Source organism: Leishmania braziliensis, chromosome 30, assembly GCF_000002845.2.
Source record: "Leishmania braziliensis MHOM/BR/75/M2904 complete genome, chromosome 30".
NCBI classification, from domain to species: domain Eukaryota; phylum Euglenozoa; class Kinetoplastea; order Trypanosomatida; family Trypanosomatidae; genus Leishmania; species Leishmania braziliensis.
This window is the reverse complement of record NC_009322.2, coordinates 1,113,091-1,136,700: the sequence shown is the minus strand read 5'-3', so window position 1 is coordinate 1,136,700 and position 23,610 is coordinate 1,113,091. Positions and strand designations below refer to the sequence as shown.

At 56.7% G+C, this 23,610-nt stretch overlaps 3 protein-coding genes across 3 annotated transcripts; all 3 read left to right on the top strand.

Moving 5' to 3' along the window:
- Positions 1-66: 66 nt before the first annotated feature.
- Positions 67-4,260, top strand: LBRM_30_3210 (TATE DNA transposons; the record flags this gene model as incomplete). The annotated part of the gene is made up of 1 exon (XM_001566896.1): positions 67-4,260. One exon carries the CDS (start codon positions 67-69, stop codon positions 4,258-4,260), a length of 4,194 nt encoding a protein of 1,397 aa, XP_001566946.1.
- Positions 4,261-8,137: 3,877 nt separating this feature from the next.
- Positions 8,138-13,044, top strand: LBRM_30_3200 (TATE DNA Transposon; the record flags this gene model as incomplete). Its single annotated transcript, XM_001566895.1, is given in 2 exon segments — positions 8,138-11,068; positions 11,071-13,044. Coding segments are annotated over 2 exon segments (4,905 nt in total).
- Positions 13,045-14,979: 1,935 nt separating this feature from the next.
- On the top strand, positions 14,980-21,307 carry LBRM_30_3190 (TATE DNA transposons; the record flags this gene model as incomplete). Its single annotated transcript, XM_001566894.1, is given in 3 exon segments — positions 14,980-16,290; positions 16,293-19,331; positions 19,334-21,307. Coding segments are annotated over 3 exon segments (6,324 nt in total).
- Positions 21,308-23,610: the final 2,303 nt, after the last annotated feature.

The following is a 23,610-nucleotide window of genomic DNA, read 5'->3' as shown; positions in this document are numbered from 1 at the left end:
CCGCGTCAGCGGCGCTGCTGTAGCGACGTCGAACACCACCCGCCACGCGAATATTTCCTCGAAAAAATGAGGAAAATTCTGACGAACCACCCGGTGTCACGGAAAGATTTCTTCTACAACGAAATCGAGCACAAACCGTGGTTGAAGAAAACCACGGCGAACCGTGAGGACACTTTCCACTTGGGTGGTGGCGAAAGGCGCGCAACGAAATCCACGAACCCGAAACGGGATTCCAGGCGCGCAAACCAGCCGAAAGCACGTTCTCCAAAGCCACCTCCTCGGCAAAAGAAAAAGGAGGAAACGGTACGCACAAAGATGGACCGGGCTGAGCGCACAAAGCGCACGCCACAGACGCCTGTACCCGCGTCAAAAGCACCTTCCCGTAAACGTCCCGAGAGATCCGCAATGGATGCTCCACTCCCACGGCGAAAAGCCGCGAGGAAAAGTGACAGGAGAACACCCGCGAGTTCCTCAGGTAGATCCGCAACAGGTAGGAATGGAGACAAAACACGCTCTCTAAACTCGAGCGAATTTCCATCCGAGGATGAGGATCTGCCGGTGATCGACCTCCCGCGGAGGAAGAAAAACTCCGTCACACGTACGCCTGAGCATGCGCCAAACGACGCCACGGTGAGCTCAGAAGGCATTATCCCGACGAACGTGTCACCACACGTTCAGCATGGGAAATGCATTTCTGAGTGGACAGAAATCACCCTCGCGGAGGCGAACAAACATGCCAGAAAGGTGTACGAAGCAGTCCTGGATCACCTGTGGGCTGCGACGGCTCTGGCGCGAGTCGGCGATGGTGTGGCACACGGTCTGACCGACACAGCGGTGGGACAGCAACGCGTGAGGCACAAGCTGACACCACTGCAGCCTTACAGCGTCCAAGAGATGCTGAAGCTTCTCCGAAAGAAGATCCACATGGTCGATGCCTCACCGACCGACCCGAATGGGGTGATTCTTCGAGAAGAATACCGAAGCGAGGAGGTGACCCTCGACTCCTCAATCGACGAACTGTACCTTGTCCGTGGACCGTCGTTACCGACATTATACGACGTGATTAAAGGATACAGGTTTCTGCTTGGCGCATGTCTCCGGGAGGCGCCGGCAGATGTGAATGGCGTGCGCTATCCGAGTCATTACGTTCTCACAAAGGACGCCTCGGAGGCAACGGTGGGAGTCTACGTTCCAGCGACGTGGACGCACTACCAATCGTCGAAGAGACAGCGTGCCCCACGTCACGCGTCACGATACATTCCTCTTCCGCGAAGTGCGGCATCAGAGGCACACCAGGATCCGTCCGATGGCCAACGGCCGCGCCTGGTGAAAAGAAAAAGATGGCCAGGCGACGGCGCCGGAAGGGACCCACTCCAAGAGGACGAGGAGGACGGTGGGCCGTACAGCGTTCCAGGAAACCAGAAGGGTGATGGGTACGCGGACGTCGACGCGAACATCTCGACAGAGGCAATGCGCGCTCTCGAAAGCCTCCGCTCCAATCCTTTAAACATGCAGGGCAGGCCTCTTTCAAAAAACGAAGAGGCAGAGGTCTGCCCGAGAAACTGGTTCCTCTTCGCCGCGAAACCGCCACACATCTCACAGCTCGCATGGAACTTGGTGAGGCCCGACACTCGCGCACACCACTTGCGATGGTTGACGCGAATCAAGTCGATGAACTCGGAACAGATGCTCATGCGCTTTCCGGCGGCATGCATCGACTTGATTCTATCGACCGCAAGGGCCCGGAAATGGAAGTGGGCAACCACCGCGAAGGCCTTTGCCGCGGTAGCGGGTGCGCTGCGCGACCTGCCGCTCTACTCGACGCAGACGCGGGGTATTCGCCTTCAGGACGATCCCGAGTGGCGAAGCGCTTTTGGCACGGTGCAGCGTTACATGAAGGAGTCGGTGCCGGATGCGCCTCCCTTCGTTTCGCGTCCACAGGTCGAGAGGATCTCCAAACGGCTCCGGTTAGGCCATCCACGCGCCGCGCTGTTCCTCGCCATGATGTGGGGATTCGCAGCTCGAGCGTGCGACATTTCCACGCTCCGAGCAAAGGACGTGACGCTGTTCCCGGGTACATCGACGGATACATACGTGAAGGTCACGCTGACGATCCGCAAGGGAAAGGGTGCCAAAACACGTGGCCCATACCCGATCCCATCGATGCTAACGAGGGACCTCGCAGCGACGCTGCAGGAGATGCTGGTCGAGAAAAGACCATCCGAGGAGCTTTTCTCACCACACGTGGAGGAGCTGCGGGCGCTGATCGCCCAGGAGGTGCGAACAGAGATGCGAGGTGCACAGCTGCCCTCGATCCGAAAAGGTGCGCTCCGTTGTATGGCGGAAGCGGGTGTCCCGTTGAAGGACCTGATGATGATTTCCGGGCACGCGAAGCAGGCCACGCTGCTGCGCTATCCTTGGGTATGGCCAGCAGCCTACGGTGGAGGCCGAGACCGCAAGGGACAACGCCGGAAGAGCGCTATTCCAGACCCTCTAGAGGCGGCGGCTTCCGTGTTCCGTTTTCGATCGCAAGAGTCATCGTGCGCGAATCTCGGAATCGCACCACAGGAGGTGTCGGCCATGGTGGACCAGATGTCCGGTTTCATCCAAGTGCTGACGGAGCGACCGGCACTCGTGAAGCAGTGGCCGCTGCACCTGAAACGGAACACACCACTGGACATGGATACCGTGCTCGCGATGCCGACAAAACGCGCCTCAACGAAGCGGTTTCTCCAGCGAATCCAGTGCTTTCTGGATCCCTCCTTCTACGATGGGTTGCGGACGTCGAGGACCATCAAAAAGTGCGTGCTCACAACGGCGGAAATCCAACAGGCGGTCGAGATGGGCAAGTTCGAACCGTGCCCGATCAGCGACATCGGCGCCCAGGTGCAATTGCCAGAGGGCATGCACGGCGTGAACGTCTTCACGGTGCCGGAGCTGAAGGGACGACGACGCCTCATCACGGAGCCCCTGCTGAACCGCGTGATCCCCAAACATCACGTCCCGCGCGTCCACTACGACACGCGCCTCGGAAGACGACAGCGGCTGCGATACGCCCGTTACATGCTACAGATCGACTTCGAAGCTTATTACGACGCTATCCCGATCGCGGCGACACTCCGTAACAAGTTCGTTTTTCGAGCCAGGCATGACGGGCGATACTACCGCCTTCGTACTCTCCCGACCGGCGCGCGATGGAGCGTTGCCGTCGGCCAGGCGGTGACGTGGACGATTGTCGACATCGACACGCCCGTCACCATCACCACGCTCATCGACAACATTCTCGTGGCCGCACGCGAAGGTCAGGAGCGTGAGTTTGTGCTCGCGGTGCGCACGGTCGTCGCACGCATCAAGGCGGCGAACCTGATGACGTCACCCAACCGGGACGAGCTGGAGGCGATGTCGGACGAGGAAATCCTGCAGCTGGCGAGTGCCAACACCGTTTTTCTCGGTGAAGAATACACATGGAATGGCCGAGAGCGGCTGATCCGCAACTCGGTGAAGACGGTGGCGAAGCTGAAGCTTGCGCTCCAAAAGACCAGCCACACCATACGCAGTCTGGCCTCGCTCATCTCGCTGATCTTCTTCGCTCTCCACACCACGCAAATGAACCCCGCACGGGCATTCAAGCTGCTGAGAGCCTACCGAGGCATATACCGGCTGACGTTCCGCGGGTACGACTGGGACGACGCGGTGCCGTACATCGACTCCTCCGTGGCGCGGTCGCTGCAGGAGATCGGCGGCGCATTGGTGCAGAATCCGTGGTGGAAAATCTCGGACGAGAGACACCCAACGACGGACGAGGCGACCTATGACGCGGTGGCCTTCACCGACGCGTCGCTGGAGGGCTGGGGTGCTGTGCTTCACCTCCGCGACGCGGGCGCCACAGAAATGTGGACCTATCGGCAGCGCTGGACCGAGGACCTGGAACGGCAACTCGGCGGCGACGACGGCGAGGCGGAACGCGTCCTCGAAAAACTGCGCCAGTACCAGCTGCGTCGCCGCGTCCGCTCGGGTGGCCGGTTCGAGGACCCAGACCTGCAGGCAGACCGCTTCCAGGCGCGGTACTCGGCACACGCGGAACCACGCGCGGCTCAACTAATGCTGCGACACCTGGTGGAGCACCACAGGGTGCCCAACGGAGCGCGAATCGCGCTTGCCACGGACCACCGTGCGATTGTCATTGCGCAGAAACACCTGAACGGTTTCGGCGGCATTGGCAGAGGCTATGCCTTGAACAAACTTTTCGAGTACACCTAAGACCTCTGGTACAACAGAGGGATCGACGTAGTCTTTTTCTACGTCGAGGGTGCGCGGAATCCGGCGGACGCCTACTCGCGACACTTCGGGGTGGACGCGACAGGATCGCTGGAGGTTCACCGGGTTGAACCGTTTGGCGTGCCGTTCCTCCGGCACACGTGGTGTCCGCTATGCGAAGAGCGGCGCCGCGAGGAGGGCGGCGAGATATGATCGTCACCAGAAACATCCGAGGGGAGCCGGAACCTGACGGCCGACTCTCCGGAGGACGGTGCGACGACATCGCTCACAAGATATGGATGGCTAACCGCGTGCTATGGGGGGAGGCTTCCCCGGTACCGGTGCCAAGCCATAAGAAAAAGCACACAAAAGAAGTCCAAGACGACTTGATGTGCTCCTCACGCGACCGAGCGCGGTAGAGGGGACCGGCGGCATAATCATGACGCGGCGCCGCGGTCGTGGTTGCGTGCCTGCCTTGCCGCTTCCCAATGGGGTCGCGAAGACTCTCTCCATACCCATCTGCCTTCCACAAATCTTTCTCCCTTCTCGCCCTCTGTTGTCTTCAAGAAATTATATCTTCGCGAGCACCCTATCACACAGGACGGTGGCATTCCATTGGCGGCGTGTAAAACCACAAAGGCAATCGAATGGCACTTGACCTTATAGGGGGGGGGGTGGTGGTTGGTGGGATGTGGTGTTGGATCTGTTTTGACCGATAGCTGAATCGGTTTCTTGTATCCGTGGAAAAGGAATCCTGAGTGAGTGTGTGTGTCTCGGAAACCGACTCCTCACTTCCATTGGTGATGTGTGACCGTCTGTGTACCATAATGTTTCCCGATTGGAAATTATGGCCACAGGTCGGCAAATATGTACTCTTGCATCTGTTTCTATGGATTCCTACTTTACCTTTGTCCCTTTATCTCTTCTCCAAATGTATATAGTAATCACACTAAGTGGAGTTCATGCGGCCAGCGACGGAAAAACGCCCACCCACCCAACCCTAGACATGAATCTCTCGGATGTCCGGAACGGACCGGAAGGCCACAGAACGGCGAACCGGTTTCCCTCCGCGGAGGTGTGTGTGTGCTCCGGGAACCGCGGGAGGGTGCGGGTGCCGACCACGGCGTGGAAGAACCGCAAGTTGAGCCTACCAACGCAGGAGGCGAGTTGTATTTTTGCGAGTTGTATTTTTTCGTAACATGAATGGCTTTCGTTTCAGGTAAATTTTGAAGTGATTTCTCATTTTTAATTTCTCATTTTTAATCATTGTTCATTGTCTCTTGTTTTTCCTTCCTGATGGCAGGCGCCTGGCGCTAAGCTGTTTTCTCCCTTCCCTGAGAATGGACCCTAACGGTCTTCACCTGGGGACTCGTCCCCGAAGGCGCACGAGATGCACCGTTTTCAAACAGGGTCTCGGCCCTGGTTTTATGCGGATGTCGGACCCAGCGTCGCCCCGAGACTCGGAGTTGGCGAGGTGAAACCTTGAACCGCGACGAGCCAGGTGCGGGAACGGGTTTGGACAGCACAGACCCTCGCGGACGACACGATTGGAAGCGAGTGGGCGCGCCCATCATCCACCCAGTTCCCCTTTCTTTTCAGCCCACCCTGTTTTTCTACCTTTGTGCGTTTGTAGTTTTGACTTTGTAGTTTCCTCTGCGGCATGGGTTCCCGATTGTTCCCAGCGATCCCTTCGGGTTCTGTAGCTTCCGTTTTTGTAGATTTGGCGACCGCAGCGCCGCCGGGATTCGTGTACGTGCGTCCCTGCGTGCCCCGCTGGTGCTGGCGCTTGTAGCTTGATTGTTTTTTCGGCGGCTGACCGACTCGTTTCCTTTCTTCTGGCGACTCCCCGCATGTCCGTTTGGCATGCCGCCCTCTGACCGTAATGAATGGGCACCCGGTGGGGGAGGCTTCCCCGGTACCGGTGCCAAGCCATAAGAAAAAGCACACAAAAGAAGTCCAAGACGACTTGATGTGCTCCTCACGCGACCGAGCGCGGTAGAGGGGACCGGCGGCATAATCATGACGCGGCGCCGCGGTCGTGGTTGCGTGCCTGCCTTGCCGCTTCCCAATGGGGTCGCGAAGATTAGTTCCATACCCATCTGCCTTCCACAAATCTTTCTCCCTTCTCGCCCTCTGTTGTCTTCAAGAAATTATATCTTCGCGAGCACCCTATCACACAGGACGGTGGCATTAGGGTTAGGGTTAGGGTTAGGGTTAGGGTTCCATTGGCGGCGTGTAAAACCACAAAGGCAATCGAATGGCACTTGACCTTATAGGGGGGGGGGTGGTGGTTGGTGGGATGTGGTGTTGGATCTGTTTTGACCGATAGCTGAATCGGTTTCTTGTATCCGTGGAAAAGGAATCCTGAGTGAGTGTGTGTGTCTCGGAAACCGACTCCTCACTTCCATTTGTGATGTGTGACCGTCTGTGTACCATAATGTTTCCCGATTGGAAATTATGGCCACAGGTCGGCAAATATGTACTTGCATCTGTTTCTATGGATTCTTACTTTACTGTTGTCCCTCTATCTCTTCTCCAAATGTATATAGTAATCACACTAAGTGGAGTTCATGCGGCCAGCGACGGAAAAACGACTACATATTCAGAAACGTTTCTCCAGACACATACTCGAATCTCTGCGACAAAAGCGCACGGTTTCCCTTTCCTCCGACTCACCTACATCGGAAATGTCCGACAAACGACTAACCGAGAAAGAGCTGGATGAGTACCTCGAATTATTCGTCGCAGAGGAGGCTACAAAGATGACGGCAGAACTCACAAGAAAATTATACCGCGAAGGCGGTATGACAGATGCCGATTTTCATTTCGCCTGTAAGGGTATGACAAAATCACTACTGAGGAGTGTTGGCGCAGCAGATCCCACAACAAAAAATATCAAGAAGGAAGTGATGGACGCCCAAAAGTTGTTCGCAGACAAAGAAATCCAACAAGTGCTGGACGTGGAAGAAAGGTGGGAAGAAATATGGGATAACATAGAAGCCTCAAAAAACCCACTGGAGGGATACAAAGTCAAAATGGAGGCAGCAATCGTAGCGAAACAAATGACACCCGTTATTGCCATCACTACCGCGACTCTGCTGGGCTTGACGGGACCACGGGCACAAAAAGCCACCGCCGACCAACGTATTGCAGCATGGTTGGCCATGTTTGTGGACGAGCCCATGACGTCACGTTTACTCGCATACAACACGCAAATCGCACAAACCAGTGCAGGAGGAATGCGGCAATGGAGAAAAGTTTTGACACGGGTCGAAGTGCCTTTGGTTCCCGAAACGGACAGGTTAGAGCACCTCAACCGCATCACTTTCGAAAAGGCACACAGCGAAAGTCAAGCAGGACCAAGAACAGTTGAGGGCAGCGGAGTGCACCGAAAACATCCGTGTGATACCTACCGGGCTCCGAAAAGAGACGGGTCAGATATCCTAGAAGGAGGCGCGCCATACGCGCCAATTCTCGGAGCCGACGGGACACAGATCGGAGCACTGGACATGGCAGGGTTCGAAGCACTCTCGGGACTCACTGAAGAAAACCTACTAAAAATGAAAGACTTGCTTTCACAATGCCTGAAAGAACAAAAATTCGGACAGCGGATTCCGAGGAATAGCCAGAGCCAGCACGATTACCAAAATTCAAACGACTATACCTATGGTCCGGCAAAACACAACGGAAGAGGCACAGGCCAACGAAACGGTTACCGAGGAAACGCCGGAGACAACCGACGTAAGTTTTTCCGCGGAGGCGAGGCACAGGACGGGTCAAAAAACTAACGCCCGACGGAGCCACAGCCGACGTTTCGCAGGAGGCCACCGCACACAAGAGGCAAACCACATTCGGGATCGCAAGGTCATTTGCAAAAGAAATGTGGGGCGGTGACATGCGCGAGGGGAAAACATCGAACATCGAACTCGATGTGATCTACAAAGCGTACCTCCCTAAGAAACGGATCGTTCCGTCGGACACGATGGTGCACCTTGATTGGAAACGCGCGCAGCAGCTCGCGGCAAAGGTGCACCGTCACGGCGTGGTGTTTTTCCCAATCTTCATTATGAAGCACTGGATCGCAGGGCTTTTGGAGAAAGGGACGCGGGACTCAGCAGAAATACAGCTGAGCATCCTGGACTCCGCACCTTCTCCCATAGTGGAAGAAAAACTGCGTAAGCACTTCAAAATGGTCTGGCCAGCTTTGCGTTTGGTGAATGAATTTTCACCACGTCAGGAACGCTATAGCGACGACTGCGGTTTGTATATGTCTGCCGTATTTTTCGGCGTTCATCTGGACATACAAATCGACCATAGCCACGACATGGCAAAGTGCATGCGGCGCCTGCTGTACGCGGCGTCGAAACACCACCCGCCACGCGAATATTTCCTCGAAAAAATGAGGAAAATTCTGACGAACCACCCGGTGTCACGGAAAGATTTCTTCTACAACGAAATCGAGCACAAACCGTGGTTGAAGAAAACCACGGTGGACCGTGAGGACACTTTCCACTTGGGTGGTGGCGAAAGGCGCGCAACGAAATCCACGAACCCGAAACGGGATTCCAGGCGCGCAAACCAGCCGAAAGCACGTGCTCCAAAGCCACCTCCTCGGCAAAAGAAAAAGGAGGAAACGGTGCGCACAAAGATGGACCGGGCTGAGCGCACAAAGCGCACGCCACAGACGCCTGTACCCGCGTCAAAAGCACCTTCCCGTAAACGTCCGGAGAGATCCGCAATGGATGCCCCACTCCCACGGCGAAAGGCCGCGAGGAAAAGTGACAGGAGAACACCAGCGACTTCCTCAGGTAGGAATGGAAACAAAACACGCTCTTTAAACTCGAGCGAATTTCCATCCGATGATGAGGATCTGCCGGTGATCGACCTCCCGTGGAGGAAGAAAAACTCCGTCACACGTACGCCTGAGCATGCGCCAAACGACGCCACGGTGAGCTCAGAAGGCATTATCCCGACGAACGTGTCACCACACGTTCAGCATGGGAAATGCATTTCTGAGTGGACAGAAATCACCCTCGCGGAGGCGAACAAACATGCCAGAAAGGTGTACGAAGCAGTCCTGGATCACCTGTGGGCTGCGACGGCTCTGGCGCGAGTCGGCGATGGTGTGGCACACGGTCTGACCGACACAGCGGTGGGACAGCAACGCGTGAGGCACAAGCTGACACCACTGCAGCCTTACAGCGTCCAAGAGATGCTGAAGCTTCTCCGAAAGAAGATCCACATGGTCGATGCCTCACCGACCGACCCGAATGGGGTGATTCTTCGAGAAGAATACCGAAGCGAGGAGGTGACCCTCGACTCCTCAATCGACGAACTGTACCTTGTCCGTGGACCGTCGTTACCGACATTATACGACGTGATTAAAGGATACAGGTTTCTGCTTGGCACATGTCTCCGGGAGGCGCCGGCAGATGTGAATGGCGTGCGCTATCCGAGCCATTACGTTCTCACAAAGGACGCCTCGGAGGCAACGGTGGGAGTCTACGTTACAGCGACGTGGACGCACTACCAATCGTCGAAGAGACAGCGTGCCCCACGTCACGCGTCACGATACATTCCTCTTCCGCGAAGTGCGGCATCAGAGGCACACCAGGATCCGTCCGATGGCCAACGGCCGCGCCTGGTGAAGAGAAAAAGATGGCCAGGCGACGGCGCCGGAAGGGACCCACTCCAAGAGGACGAGGAGGACGGCGCGACGTACAGGACTCCAGGAAACCAGAAGGGTGATGGATATGCGGACGTCGACGCGAACATCTCGGCAGAGGCAATGCGCGCTCTCGAAAGCCTCCGCTCCAATCCTTTAAACATGCAGGGCAGGCCTCTTTCAAAAAACGAAGAGGCAGAGGTCTGCCCGAGAAACTGGTTCCTCTTCGCCGCGAAACCGCCACACATCTCACAGCTCGCATGGAACTTGGTGAGGCCCGACACTCGCGCACACCACTTGCGATGGTTGACGCGAATCAAGTCGATGAACTCGGAACAGATGCTCATGCGCTTTCCGGCGGCATGCATCGACTTGATTCTGTCGACCGCAAGGGCCCGCAAATGGAAGTGGGCAACCACCGCGAAGGCCTTTGCCGCGGTGGCGGGTGCGCTGCGCGACCTGCCGCTCTACTCGACGCAGACGCGGGGTATTCGCCTCCAGGACGATCCCGAGTGGCGAAGCGCTTTTGGCACGGTGCAGCGCTACATGAAGGAGTCGGTGCCGGATGCGCCTCCCTTCGTTTCGCGTCAACAGGTCGAGAGGATCTCCAAACGGCTCCGCTTAGGCCATCCACGCGCCGCGCTGTTCCTCGCCATGATGTGGGGATTCGCAGCACGAGCGTGCGACATTTCCACGCTCCGAGCAAAGGACGTGACGCTGTTCCCGGGTACATCGACGGATACATACGTGAAGGTCACGCTGACGATCCGCAAGGGAAAGGGTGCCAAAACACGTGGCCCATACCCGATCCCATCGATGCTAACGAGGGACCTCGCAGCGACGCTGCAGGAGATGCTGGTCGAGAAAAGACCATCCGAGGAGCTTTTCTCACCACACGTGGAGGAGCTGCGGGCGCTGATCGCCCAGGAGGTGCGAACAGAGATGCGAGGTGCACAGCTGCCCTCGATCCGGAAAGGCGCGCTCCGTTGTATGGCGGAAGCGGGTGTCCCGTTGAAGGACCTGTTGATGATTTCCGGGCACGCGAAGCAGGCCACGCTGCTGCGCTATCTTGGGTATGGCCAGCAGCCTACGGTGGAGGCCGAGACCGCAAGGGACAACGCCGGAAGAGCGCTATTCCAGACCCTCTAGAGGCGGCGGCTTCCGTGTTCCGTTTTCGATCGCAAGAGTCATCGTGCGCGAATCTCGGAATCGCACCACAGGAGGTGTCGGCCATGGTGGACCAGATGTCCGGTTTCATCCAAGTGCTGACGGAGCGACCGGCACTCGTGAAGCAGTGGCCGCTGCACCTGAAACGGAACACACCACTGGACATGGATACCGTGCTCGCGATGCCGACAAAACGCGCCTCAACGAAGCGGTTTCTCCAGCGAATCCAGTGCTTTCTGGATCCCTCCTTCTACGATGGGTTGCGGACGTCGAGGACCATCAAAAAGTGCGTGCTCACAACGGCGGAAATCCAACAGGCGGTCGAGATGGGCAAGTTCGAACCGTGCCCGATCAGCGACATCGGCGCCCAGGTGCAATTGCCAGAGGGCATGCACGGCGTGAACGTCTTCACGGTGCCGGAGCTGAAAGGACGACGACGCCTCATCACGGAGCCCCTGCTGAACCGCGTGATCCCCAAACATCACGTCCCGCGCGTCCACTACGACACGCGCCTCGGAAGACGACAGCGGCTGCGATACGCCCGTTACATGCTACAGATCGACTTCGAAGCTTATTACGACGCTATCCCGATCGCGGCGACACTCCGTAACAAGTTCGTTTTTCGAGCCAGGCATGACGGGCGATACTACCGCCTTCGTACTCTCCCGACCGGCGCGCGGTGGAGCGTTGCCGTCGGCCAGGCGGTGACGTGGACGATTGTCGACATCGACACGCCCGTCACCATCACCACGCTCATCGACAACATTCTCGTGGCCGCACGCGAAGGCCAGGAGCGTGAGTTTGTGCTCGCGGTGCGCACGGTCGTCGCACGCATCAAGGCGGCGAACCTGATGACGTCACCCAACCGGGACGAGCTGGAGGCGATGTCGGACGAGGAAATCCTGCAGCTGGCGAGTGCCAACACCGTTTTTCTCGGTGAAGAATACACATGGAATGGCCGAGAGCGGCTGATCCGCAACTCGGTGAAGACGGTGGCGAAGCTGAAGCTTGCGCTCCAAAAGACCAGCCACACCATACGCAGTCTGGCCTCGCTCATCTCGCTGATCTTCTTCGCGCTCCATACCACGCAAATGAACCCCGCACGGGCATTCAAGCTGCTGAGAGCCTACCGAGGCATATACCGGCTGACGTTCCGCGGGTACGACTGGGACGACGCGGTGCCGTACATCGACTCCTCCGTGGCGCGGTCGCTGCAGGAGATCGGCGGCGCACTGGTACAGAATCCGTGGTGGAAAATCTCGGACGAGAGACACCCAACGACGGACGAGGCGACCTATGACGCGGTGGCCTTCACCGACGCGTCGCTGGAGGGGTGGGGTGCTGTACTTCACCTTCGCGACGCGGGCGCCACAGAAATGTGGACCTATCGGCAGCGCTGGACCGAGGACCTGGAACGGCAACTCGGCGGCAACGATGGCGAGGCGGAACGCGTCCTCGAAAAACTGCGCCAGTACCAGCTGCGTCGCCGCGTCCGGTCGGGAGGCCGGTTCGAGGACCCAGACCTGCAGGCGGACCGCTTCCAGGCGCGGTACTCGGCACACGCGGAACCACGCGCGGCACAACTAATGCTGCGACACCTGGTGGAGCACCACAGGGTGCCCAACGGAGCGCGAATCGCGCTTGCCACGGACCACCGTGCGATTGTCATTGCGCAGAAACACCTGAACGGTTTCGGCGGCATTGGCAGAGGCTACGCCTTGAACAAACTTTTCGAGTACACCTACGACCTCTGGTACAACAGAGGGATCGACGTAGTGTTTTTCTACGTCGAGGGTGCGCGGAATCCGGCGGACGCCTACTCGCGACACTTCGGGGTGGACGCGACAGGATCGCTGGAGGTTCACCGAGTTGAACCGTTTGGCGTGCCGTTCCTCCGGCACACGTGGTGTCCGCTATGCGAAGAGCGGCGCCGCGAGGAGGGCGGCGAGATATGATCGTCACCAGAAACATCCGAGGGGAGCCGGAACCTGACGGCCGACTCTCCGGAGGACGGTGCGACGACATCGCTCACAAGATATGGATGGCTAACCGCGTGCTATGGGGGGGAGGCTTCCCCGGTACCGGTGCCAAGCCATAAGAAAAAGCACACGAAAGAAGTCCAAGACGACTTGATGTGCTCCTCACGCGACTGAACGCGGTAGAGGAGGCCGGCGGCATAATCATGACGCGGCGCCGCGGTCGTGGTTGCGTGCCTGCCTTGCCGCTTCCCAATGGGGTCGCGAAGATTAGTTCCATACCCATCTGCCTTCCACAAATCTTTCTCCCTTCTCGCCCTCTGTTGTCTTCAAGAAATTATATCTTCGCGAGCACCCTATCACACAGGACGGTGGCATTCCATTGGCGGCGTGCAAAACCACAAAGGCAATCGAATGGCACTTGACCTTATAGTTGGCCGGGTTAATTTGTCTGGGCAAAAGAACTGGAAGGGGGATGGGGGTGGTTGGTGGGATGTGGTGATGGATTTGCGAAATATACAGACTGGGTGCCATAATGTTTCCCGATTGGAAATTATGGCCACAGGTCGGAAATATGTGTTTCTGTTATGAATGATTACTTTCTATTGTCCCTTTATTTCTTCTCTAATGTGTTATTCATAAATGAAGTAATCCACTCTAAGTGTTGATGCGGCCCGCGACGAAAAAACGCCCACCCACCCAACCCTAGACATGAATTTCTCGGATGTCCGGAACGGACCGGAAGGCCACAGAACGGCGGACCGGTTTCCTTCCGCGGATGCGGGGTGTGTACTCCGGGAACCGTGGGAAGGTGAGGGCGTCGACTGTGGCGTGGACGAACCGCATGTAGATGGTGAGTGAAAAATTTTAGGGTTGAAAAATTTCCTTTAAATGAACCGCTTTCTGTTCAGGTAATATTTTGCAAGATGATGAATTTCTCGTTTCAACAAAGTTTCAAAGTTTCCTTTCAAACAGATTCTCTTAACCCGTGAGCGTGGTTTCCTTTTTTTTTATACCTTCTTCCTGATGGGGCGCGCCCATCATCCACCCAGTTCCGCTTTCCTTTTCAGCCCACCCTGTTTTTCTACTATTGTGCGTTTGTAGTTTCCTCTGCGACATGGGTCCCCGGTTGTTCCCAACGATCCCTTCGGGTTCTGTAGCTTCCGTTTTTTTTGTAGATTTGCCGACCGCAGCGCCGCCTGGATTCGTGTACGTGCGTCCCTGCGTGCGCCGCTGGAGCTAGCGCTGGTAGCTTGATTGTTTTTTCGGCGGCTGACCGACTCGTTTCCTTTCTTCTGGCGACTCCCCGCATGTCCGTTTGGCATGCCGCCCTCTGACCGTAATGAATGGGCACCCGGTGGGGGAGGCTTCCCCGGTACCGGTGCCAAGCCATAAGAAAAAGCACACGAAAGAAGTCCAAGACGACTTGATGTGCTCCTCACGCGACTGAACGCGGTAGAGGAGGCCGGCGGCATAATCATGACGCGGCGCCGCGGTCGTGGTTGCGTGCCTGCCTTGCCGCTTCCCAATGGGGTCGCGAAGATTAGTTCCATACCCATCTGCCTTCCACAAATCTTTCTCCCTTCTCGCCCTCTGTTGTCTTCAAGAAATTATATCTTCGCGAGCACCCTATCACACAGGACGGTGGCATTCCATTGGCGGCGTGTAAAACCACAAAGGCAATCGAATGGCACTTGACCTTATAGGGGGGGGGGTGGTGGTGGTTGGTGGGATGTGGTGTTGGATCTGGGAAATTTGACCGATAGCTGAATCGGTTTCTTGTATCCGTGGAAAAGGAATCCTGAGTGAGTGTGTGTGTCTCGGAAACCGACTCCTCACTTCCACTTGTGATGTGTGACCGTCTGTGTACCATAATGTTTCCCGATTGGAAATTATGGCCACAGGTCGGCAAATATGTACTCTTGCATCTGTTTCTATGGATTCCTACTTTACCTTTGTCCCTTTATCTCTTCTCCAAATGTATATAGTAATCACACTAAGTGGAGTTCATGCGGCCAGCGACGGAAAAACGACTACATATTCAGAAACGTTTCTCCAGACACATACTCGAATCTCTGTGACAAAAGCGCACGTTTTCCCCTTTCCTCCGACTCACCTACATCGGAAATGTCCGACAAACGACTAACCGAGAAAGAGCTGGATGAGTACCTCGAATTATTCGTCGCAGAGGAGGCTACAAAGATGACGGCAGAACTCACAAGAAAATTATACCGCGAAGGCGGTATGACAGATGCCGATTTTCATTTCGCCTGTAAGGGTATGACAAAATCACTACTGAGGAGTGTTGGCGCAGCAGATCCCACAACAAAAAATATCAAGAAGGAAGTGATGGACGCCCAAAAGTTGTTCGCAAACAAAGAAATCCAACAAGTGCTGGACGTGGAAGAAAGGTGGGAAGAAATATGGGATAACATAGAAGCCTCAAAAAACCCACTGGAGGGATACAAAGTCAAAATGGAGGCAGCAATCGTAGCGAAACAAATGACACCCGTTATTGCCATCACTACCGCGACTCTGCTGGGCTTGACGGGACCACGGGCACAAAAAGCCACCGCCGACCAACGTATTGCAGCATGGTTGGCCATGTTTGTGGACGAGCCCATGACGTCACGTTTACTCGCATACAACACGCAAATCGCACAAACCAGTGCAGGAGGAATGCGGCAATGGAGAAAAGTTTTGACACGGGTCGAAGTGCCTTTGGTTCCCGAAACGGACAGGTTAGAGCACCTCAACCGCATCACTTTCGAAAAGGCACACAGCGAAAGTCAAGCAGGACCAAGAACAGTTGAGGGCAGCGGAGTGCACCGAAAACATCCGTGTGATACCTACCGGGCTCCGAACAGAGACGGGTCAGATATCCTAGAAGGAGGCGCGCCATACGCGCCAATTCTCGGAGCCGACGGGACACAGATCGGAGCACTGGACATGGCAGGATTCGAAGCACTCTCGGGACTCACTGAAGAAAACCTACTAAAAATGAAAGACTTGCTTTCACAATGCCTGAAAGAACAAAAATTCGGACAGCGGATTCCGAGGAATAGCCAGAGCCAGCACGATTACCAAAATTCAAACGACTATACCTATGGTCCGGCAAAACACAACGGAAGAGGCACAGGCCAACGAAACGGTTACCGAGGAAACGCCGGAGACAACCGACGTAAGTTTTTCCGCGGAGGCGAGGCACAGGACGGGTCAAAAAACTAACGCCCGACGGAGCCACAGCCGACGTTTCGCAGGAGGCCACCGCACACAAGAGGCAAACCACATTCGGTATCGCAAGGTCATTTGCAAAAGAAATGTGGGGCGGTGGCATGCGCGAGGGGAAAACATCGAACATCGAACTCGATGTGATCTACAAAGCGTACCTCCCTAAGAAACGGATCGTTCCGTCGGACACGATGGTGCACCTTGATTGGAAACGCGCGCAGCAACTCAAGGCAAAGGTGCACCGTCACGGCGTGGTTTATTTCCCAATCTTCATTATGAAGCACTGGATCGCAGGGCTTTTGGAGAAAGGGACGCGGGACTCAGCAGAAATACAGCTGAGCATCCTGGACTCCGCACCTTCTCCCATAGTAGAAGATAAGCTGCGTAAGCACTTCAAAATGGTCTGGCCGGCTTTGCGTTTGGTGAATAAATTTTCACCACGTCAGGAACGCTATAGCGACGACTGCGGTTTGTACATGTCTGCCGTATTTTTCGGCACGCATCTGGACATACAAATCGACCATAGCCACGACATGGCAAAGTGCATGCGGCGCCTGATGTACGCGGCGTCGAAACACCACCCGCCACGCGAATATTTCCTCGAGAAAATGAGGAAAATTCTGACGAACCACCCGGTGTCACGGAAGGATTTCTTTTACAACGAAATCGAGCGCAGGCCGTGGTTGAAGAAAACCACGGTGAACCGTGAAGACACTTTCCACTTGGGTGGAGGCGAGAGGCGCGCAACGAAATCCACGAACCCGAAACGGGATTCCAGGCGCGCAAACCAGCCGAAAGCACGTGCTCCACAGCCACCTCCTCGGCAAAAGAAAAAGGAGGAAACGGTGCGCACAAAGATGGACCGGGCTGAGCGCACAAAGCGCACGCCACAGACGCCTGTACCCGCGTCAAAAGCACCTTCCCGTAAACGTCCCGAGAGATCCGCAATGGATGCTCCACTCCCACGGCGAAAAGCCGCGAGGAACAGTGACAGGAGAACACCAGCGAGTTCCTCAGGTAGATCCGCAACAGGTAGGAATGGAGACAAAACACGCTCTCTAAACTCGAGCGAATTTCCATCCGAGGATGAGGATCTGCCGGTGATCGACCTCCCGCGGAGGAAGAAAAACTCCGTCACGCGTACGCCTGAGCATGCGCCAAACGACGCCACGGTGAGCTCAGAAGGCATTATCCCGACGAACGTGTCACCACACGTTCAGCATGGGAAATGCATTTCTGAGTGGACAGAAATCACCCTCGCGGAGGCGAACAAACATGCCAGAAAGGTGTACGAAGCAGTCCTGGATCACCTGTGGGCTGCGACGGCTCTGGCGCGAGTCGGCGATGGTGTGGCACACGGTCTGACCGACACAGCGGTGGGACAGCAACGCGTGAGGCACAAGCTGACACCACTGCAGCCTTACAGCGTCCAAGAGATGCTGAAGCTTCTCCGAAAGAAGATCCACATGGTCGATGCCTCACCGACCGACCCGAATGGGGTGATTCTTCGAGAAGAATACCGAAGCGAGGAGGTGACCCTCGACTCCTCAATCGACGAACTGTACCTTGTCCGTGGACCGTCGTTACCGACATTATACGACGTGATTAAAGGATACAGGTTTCTGCTTGGCGCATGTCTCCGTGAGGCGCCGGCAGATGTGAATGGCGGGCGCTATCCGAGCCATTACGTTCTCACAAAGGACGCCTCGGAGGCAACGGTGGGAGTCTACGTTCCAGCGACGTGGACGCACTACCAATCGTCGAAGAGACAGCGTGCCCCACGTCACGCGTCACGATACATTCCTCTTCCGCGAAGTGCGGCATCAGAGGCACACCAGGATCCGTCCGATGGCCAACGGCCGCGCCTGGTGAAGAGAAAAAGATGGCCAGGCGACGGCGCCGGAAGGGACCCACTCCAAGAGGACGAGGAGGACGGCGCGACGTACAGGACTCCAGGAAACCAGAAGGGTGATGGATATGCGGACGTCGACGCGAACATCTCGGCAGAGGCAATGCGCGCTCTCGAAAGCCTCCGCTCCAATCCTTTAAACATGCAGGGCAGGCCTCTTTCAAAAAACGAAGAGGCAGAGGTCTGCCCGAGAAACTGGTTCCTCTTCGCCGCGAAACCGCCACACATCTCACAGCTCGCATGGAACTTGGTGAGGCCCGACACTCGCGCACACCACTTGCGATGGTTGACGCGAATCAAGTCGATGAACTCGGAACAGATGCTCATGCGCTTTCCGGCGGCATGCATCGACTTGATTCTGTCGACCGCAAGGGCCCGCAAATGGAAGTGGGCAACCACCGCGAAGGCCTTTGCCGCGGTAGCGGGTGCGCTGCGCGACCTGCCGCTCTACTCGACGCAGACGCGGGGTATTCGCCTTCAGGACGATCCCGAGTGGCGAAGCGCTTTTGGCACGGTGCAGCGTTACATGAAGGAGTCGGTGCCGGATGCGCCTCCCTTCGTTTCGCGTCAACAGGTCGAGAGGATCTCCAAACGGCTCCGGTTAGGCCATCCACGCGCCGCGCTGTTCCTCGCCATGATGTGGGGATTCGCAGCACGAGCGTGCGACATTTCCACGCTCCGAGCAAAGGACGTGACGCTGTTCCCGGGTACATCGACGGATACATACGTGAAGGTCACGCTGACGATCCGCAAGGGAAAGGGTGCCAAAACACGTGGCCCATACCCGATCCCATCGATGCTAACGAGGGACCTCGCAGCGACGCTGCAGGAGATGCTGGTCGAGAAAAAACCATCCGAGGAGCTTTTCTCACCACACGTGGAGGAGCTGCGGGCGCTGATCGCCCAGGAGGTGCGAACAGAGATGCGAGGTGCACAGCTGCCCTCGATCCGAAAAGGCGCGCTCCGTTGTATGGCGGAAGCGGGTGTCCCGTTGAAAGACCTGATGATGATTTCCGGGCACGCGAAGCAGGCCACGCTACTGCGCTATCTTGGGTATGGCCAGCAGCCTACGGTGGAGGCCGAGACCGCAAGGGACAACGCCGGAAGAGCGCTATTCCAGACCCTCTAGAGGCTGCGGCATCCGTGTTCCGTTTCCGATCGCAAGAGTCATCGTGCGCGAATCTCGGAATCGCACCACAGGAGGTGTCGGCCATGGTGGACCAGATGTCCGGTTTCATCCAAGTGCTGACGGAGCGACCGGCACTCGTGAAGCAGTGGCCGTTGCACCTGAAACGGAACACACCACTGGACATGGATACCGTGCTGGCGATGCCGACAAAACGCGCCTCAACGAAGCGGTTTCTCCAGCGAATCCAGTGCTTTCTGGATCCCTCCTTCTACGATGGGTTGCGGACCTCACGGACCATCAAAAAGTGTGCGCTCACAGCGGCAGAAATCCAACAGGCGGTCGAGATGGGCAAGTTCGAACCATGCCCGATCAGCGACATCGGCTCCCAGGTGCAATTGCCAGAGGGCATGCACGGCGTGAACGTCTTCACGGTGCCGGAGCTGAAAGGACGACGACGCCTCATCACGGAGCCCCTGCTGAACCGCGTGATCCCCAAACATCACGTCCCGCGCGTCCACTACGACACGCGCCTCGGAAGACGACAGCGGCTGCGATACGCCCGTTACATGCTACAGATCGACTTCGAAGCTTATTACGACGCTATCCCGATCGCGGCGACACTCCGTAACAAGTTCGTTTTTCGAGCCAGGCATGACGGGCGATACTACCGTCTTCGTACTCTCCCGACCGGCGCGCGGTGGAGCGTTGCCGTCGGCCAGGCGGTGACGTGGACGATTGTGGACATCGACACGCCCGTCACCATCACCACGCTCATCGACAACATTCTCGTGGCCGCACGCGAAGGCCAGGAGCGTGAGTTTGTGCTCGCGGTGCGCACGGTCGTCGCACGCATCAAGGCGGCGAACCTGATGACGTCACCCAACCGGGACGAGCTGGAGGCGATGTCGGACGAGGAAATCCTGCAGCTGGCGAGTGCCAACACCGTTTTCCTCGGCGAGGAATACACATGGAATGGCCGTGAGCGTCTGATCCGCAACTCGGTGAAGACGGTGGCGAAGCTGAAGCTTGCGCTCCAAAAGACCAGCCACACCATACGCAGTCTGGCCTCGCTCATCTCGCTGATCTTCTTCGCGCTCCACACCACGCAAATGAACCCCGCACGGGCATTCAAGCTGCTGAGAGCCTACCGAGGCCTATACCGGCTGACGTTCCGCGGGTACGACTGGGACGACGCGGTTCCTTACATAGACTCCTCCGTGGCGCGGTCGCTGCAGGAGATCGGCGGCGCACTGGTGCAGAATCCGTGGTGGAAAATCTCGGACGAGAGACACCCAACGACGGATGAGGCGACCTATGACGCGGTGGCCTTCACCGACGCGTCGCTGGAGGGCTGGGGTGCTGTGCTTCACCTCCGCGACGCGGGCGCCACAGAAATGTGGACCTATCGGCAGCGCTGGACCGAGGACCTGGAACGGCAACTCGGCGGCGACGACGGCGAGGCGGAACGCGTCCTCGAAAAACTGCGCCAGTACCAGCTGCGTCGCCGCGTCCGCTCGGGTGGCCGGTTCGAGGACCCAGACCTGCAGGCAGACCGCTTCCAGGCGCGGTACTCGGCACACGCGGAACCACGCGCGGCTCAACTAATGCTGCGACACCTGGTGGAGCACCACAGGGTTCCCAACGGAGCGCGAATCGCGCTTGCCACGGACCACCGTGCGATTGTCATTGCGCAGAAACACCTGAACGGTTTCGGCGGCATTGGCAGAGGCTACGCCTTGAACAAACTTTTCGAGTACACCTACGACCTCTGGTACAACAGAGGGATCGACGTAGTCTTTTTCTACGTAGAGGGTGCGCGGAATCCGGCGGACGCCTACTCGCGACACTTCGGGGTGGACGCGACAGGATCGCTGGAGGTTCACCGAGTTGAACCGTTTGGCGTGCCGTTCCTCCGGCACACGTGGTGTCCGCTATGCGAAGAGCGGCGCCGCGAGGAGGGCGGCGAGATATGATCGTCACCAGAAACATCCGAGGGGAGCCGGAACCTGACGGCCGACTCTCCGGAGGACGGTGCGACGACATCGCTCACAAGATATGGATGGCTAACCGCGTGCTATGGGGGGAGGCTTCCCCGGTACCGGTGCCAAGCCATAAGAAAAAGCACACAAAAGAAGTCCAAGACGACTTGATGTGCTCCTCACGCGACCGAGCGCGGTAGAGAAGGCCGGCGGTATAATCATGACGCGGCGCCGCGGTCGTGGTTGCGTGCCTGCCTTGCCGCTTCCCAATGGGGTCGCGAAGACTCTCTCCATACCCATCTGCCTTCCACAAATCTTTCTCCCTTCTCGCCCTTTACTTGTCTTCAAGAAATCATATCTTCGCGAGCACCCTATCACACAGGACGGTGGCATTCCATTGGCGGCGTGTAAAACCACAAAGGCAATCGAATGGCACTTGACCTTATAGGGGGGGGGGTGGTGGTGGTTGGTGGGATGTGGTGTTGGATCTGGGAAATTTGACCGATAGCTGAATCGGTGTTCGTGTATCCGTGGAAAAGGAATCCTGAGTGAGTGTGTGTGTCTCGGAAACCGACTCCTCACTTCCACTGGTGATGTGGTCGATAAAGATGTATCTTACTATTCATGTGTTTTCTTATGGATTCTTACTTTACTGTTGTCCCTCTATCTCTTCTCAAAATGTATGAAGTAATTCACACTAAGTGGAGTTCATGCGGCCAGCGACGGAAAAACGCCCACCCACCCAACCCTAGACATGAATCTCTCGGATGTCCGGAACGGACCGGAAAGCCACAGAACGGCGAACCGTTTCCCTCCGCGGAGGTGTGTGTGTGCTCCGGGAACCGCGGGAGGGTGCCGACCACGGCATGGACGAACCGCAAGTTGAGCCTACCAACGCAGGAGGCGAGTTGTATTTTTGCGAGTTGTATTTTTTCCTAACATGAATGGCTTTCGTTTCAGGTAAATTTTGAAGTGATTTCTCATTTTTAATTTCTCATTTTTAATCATTGGTTCATTGTCTCTTGTTTTTCCTTCCTGATGGCAGGCGCCTGGCGCTAAGCTGTTTTCTCCCTTCCCTGAGAATGGACCCTAACGGTCTTCACCTGGGGACTCGTCCCCGAAGGCGCACGAGATGCACCGTTTTCAAACAGGGTCTCGGCCCTCGTTTTACGCGGATGTCGGACCCAGCGTCGCCCCGAGACTCGGAGTTGGCGAGGTGAAAATTGGAACCGCGACGAGCCAGGTGCGGGAACGGGTTGAGACAGCACAGACCCTCGCGGACGACACGATTGGAAGCGAGTGGGCGCGCCCATCATCCACCCAGTTCCCCTTTCTTTTCAGCCCACCCTGTTTTTCTACCTTTGTGCGTTTGTAGTTTTGACTTTGTAGTTTCCTCTGCGGCATGGGTTCCCGATTGTTCCCAGCGATCCCTTCGGGTTCTGTAGCTTCCGTTTTTGTAGATTTGGCGACCGCAGCGCCGCCGGGATTCGTGTACGTGCGTCCCTGCGTGCCCCGCTGGTGCTGGCGCTTGTAGCTTGATTGTTTTTTCGGCGGCTGACCGACTCGTTTCCTTTCTTCTTGCGACTCCCCGCGTGTCCGTTTGGCATGCCGCCCTCTGACCGTAATGAATGGGCACCCGGTGGGGGAGGCTTCCCCGGTACCGGTGCCAAGCCATAAGAAAAAGCACACAAAAGAAGTCCAAGACGACTTGATGTGCTCCTCACGCGACCGAGCGCGGTAGAGGGGACCGGCGGCATAATCATGACGCGGCGCTGCGGTCGTGGTTGCGTGCCTGCCTTGCCGCTTCCCAATGGGGTCGCGAAGACTCTCTCCATACCCATCTGCCTTCCACAAATCTTTCTCCCTTCTCGCCCTCTGTTGTCTTCAAGAAATCAATATCTTCGCGAGCACCCTATCACACAGGACGGTGGCATTAGGGTTAGGGTTAGGGTTAGGGTTAGGGTTAGGGTTAGGGTTAGGGTTAGGGTTAGGGTTAGGGTTAGGGTTAGGGTTAGGGTTAGGGTTAGGGTTAGGGTTAGGGTTAGGGTTAGGGTTAGGGTTAGGGTTAGGGTTAGGGTTAGGGTTAGGGTTAGGGTTAGGGTTAGGGTTAGGGTTAGGGTTAGGGTTAGGGTTAGGGTTAGGGTTAGGGTTAGGGTTAGGGTTAGGGTTAGGGTTAGGGTTAGGGTTAGGGTTAGGGTTAGGGTTAGGGTTAGGGTTAGGGTTAGGGTTAGGGTTAAGGGTAGGGTTAGGGTTAGGGTTAGGGTTAGGGTTAGGGTTAGGGTTAGGGTTAGGTAGAG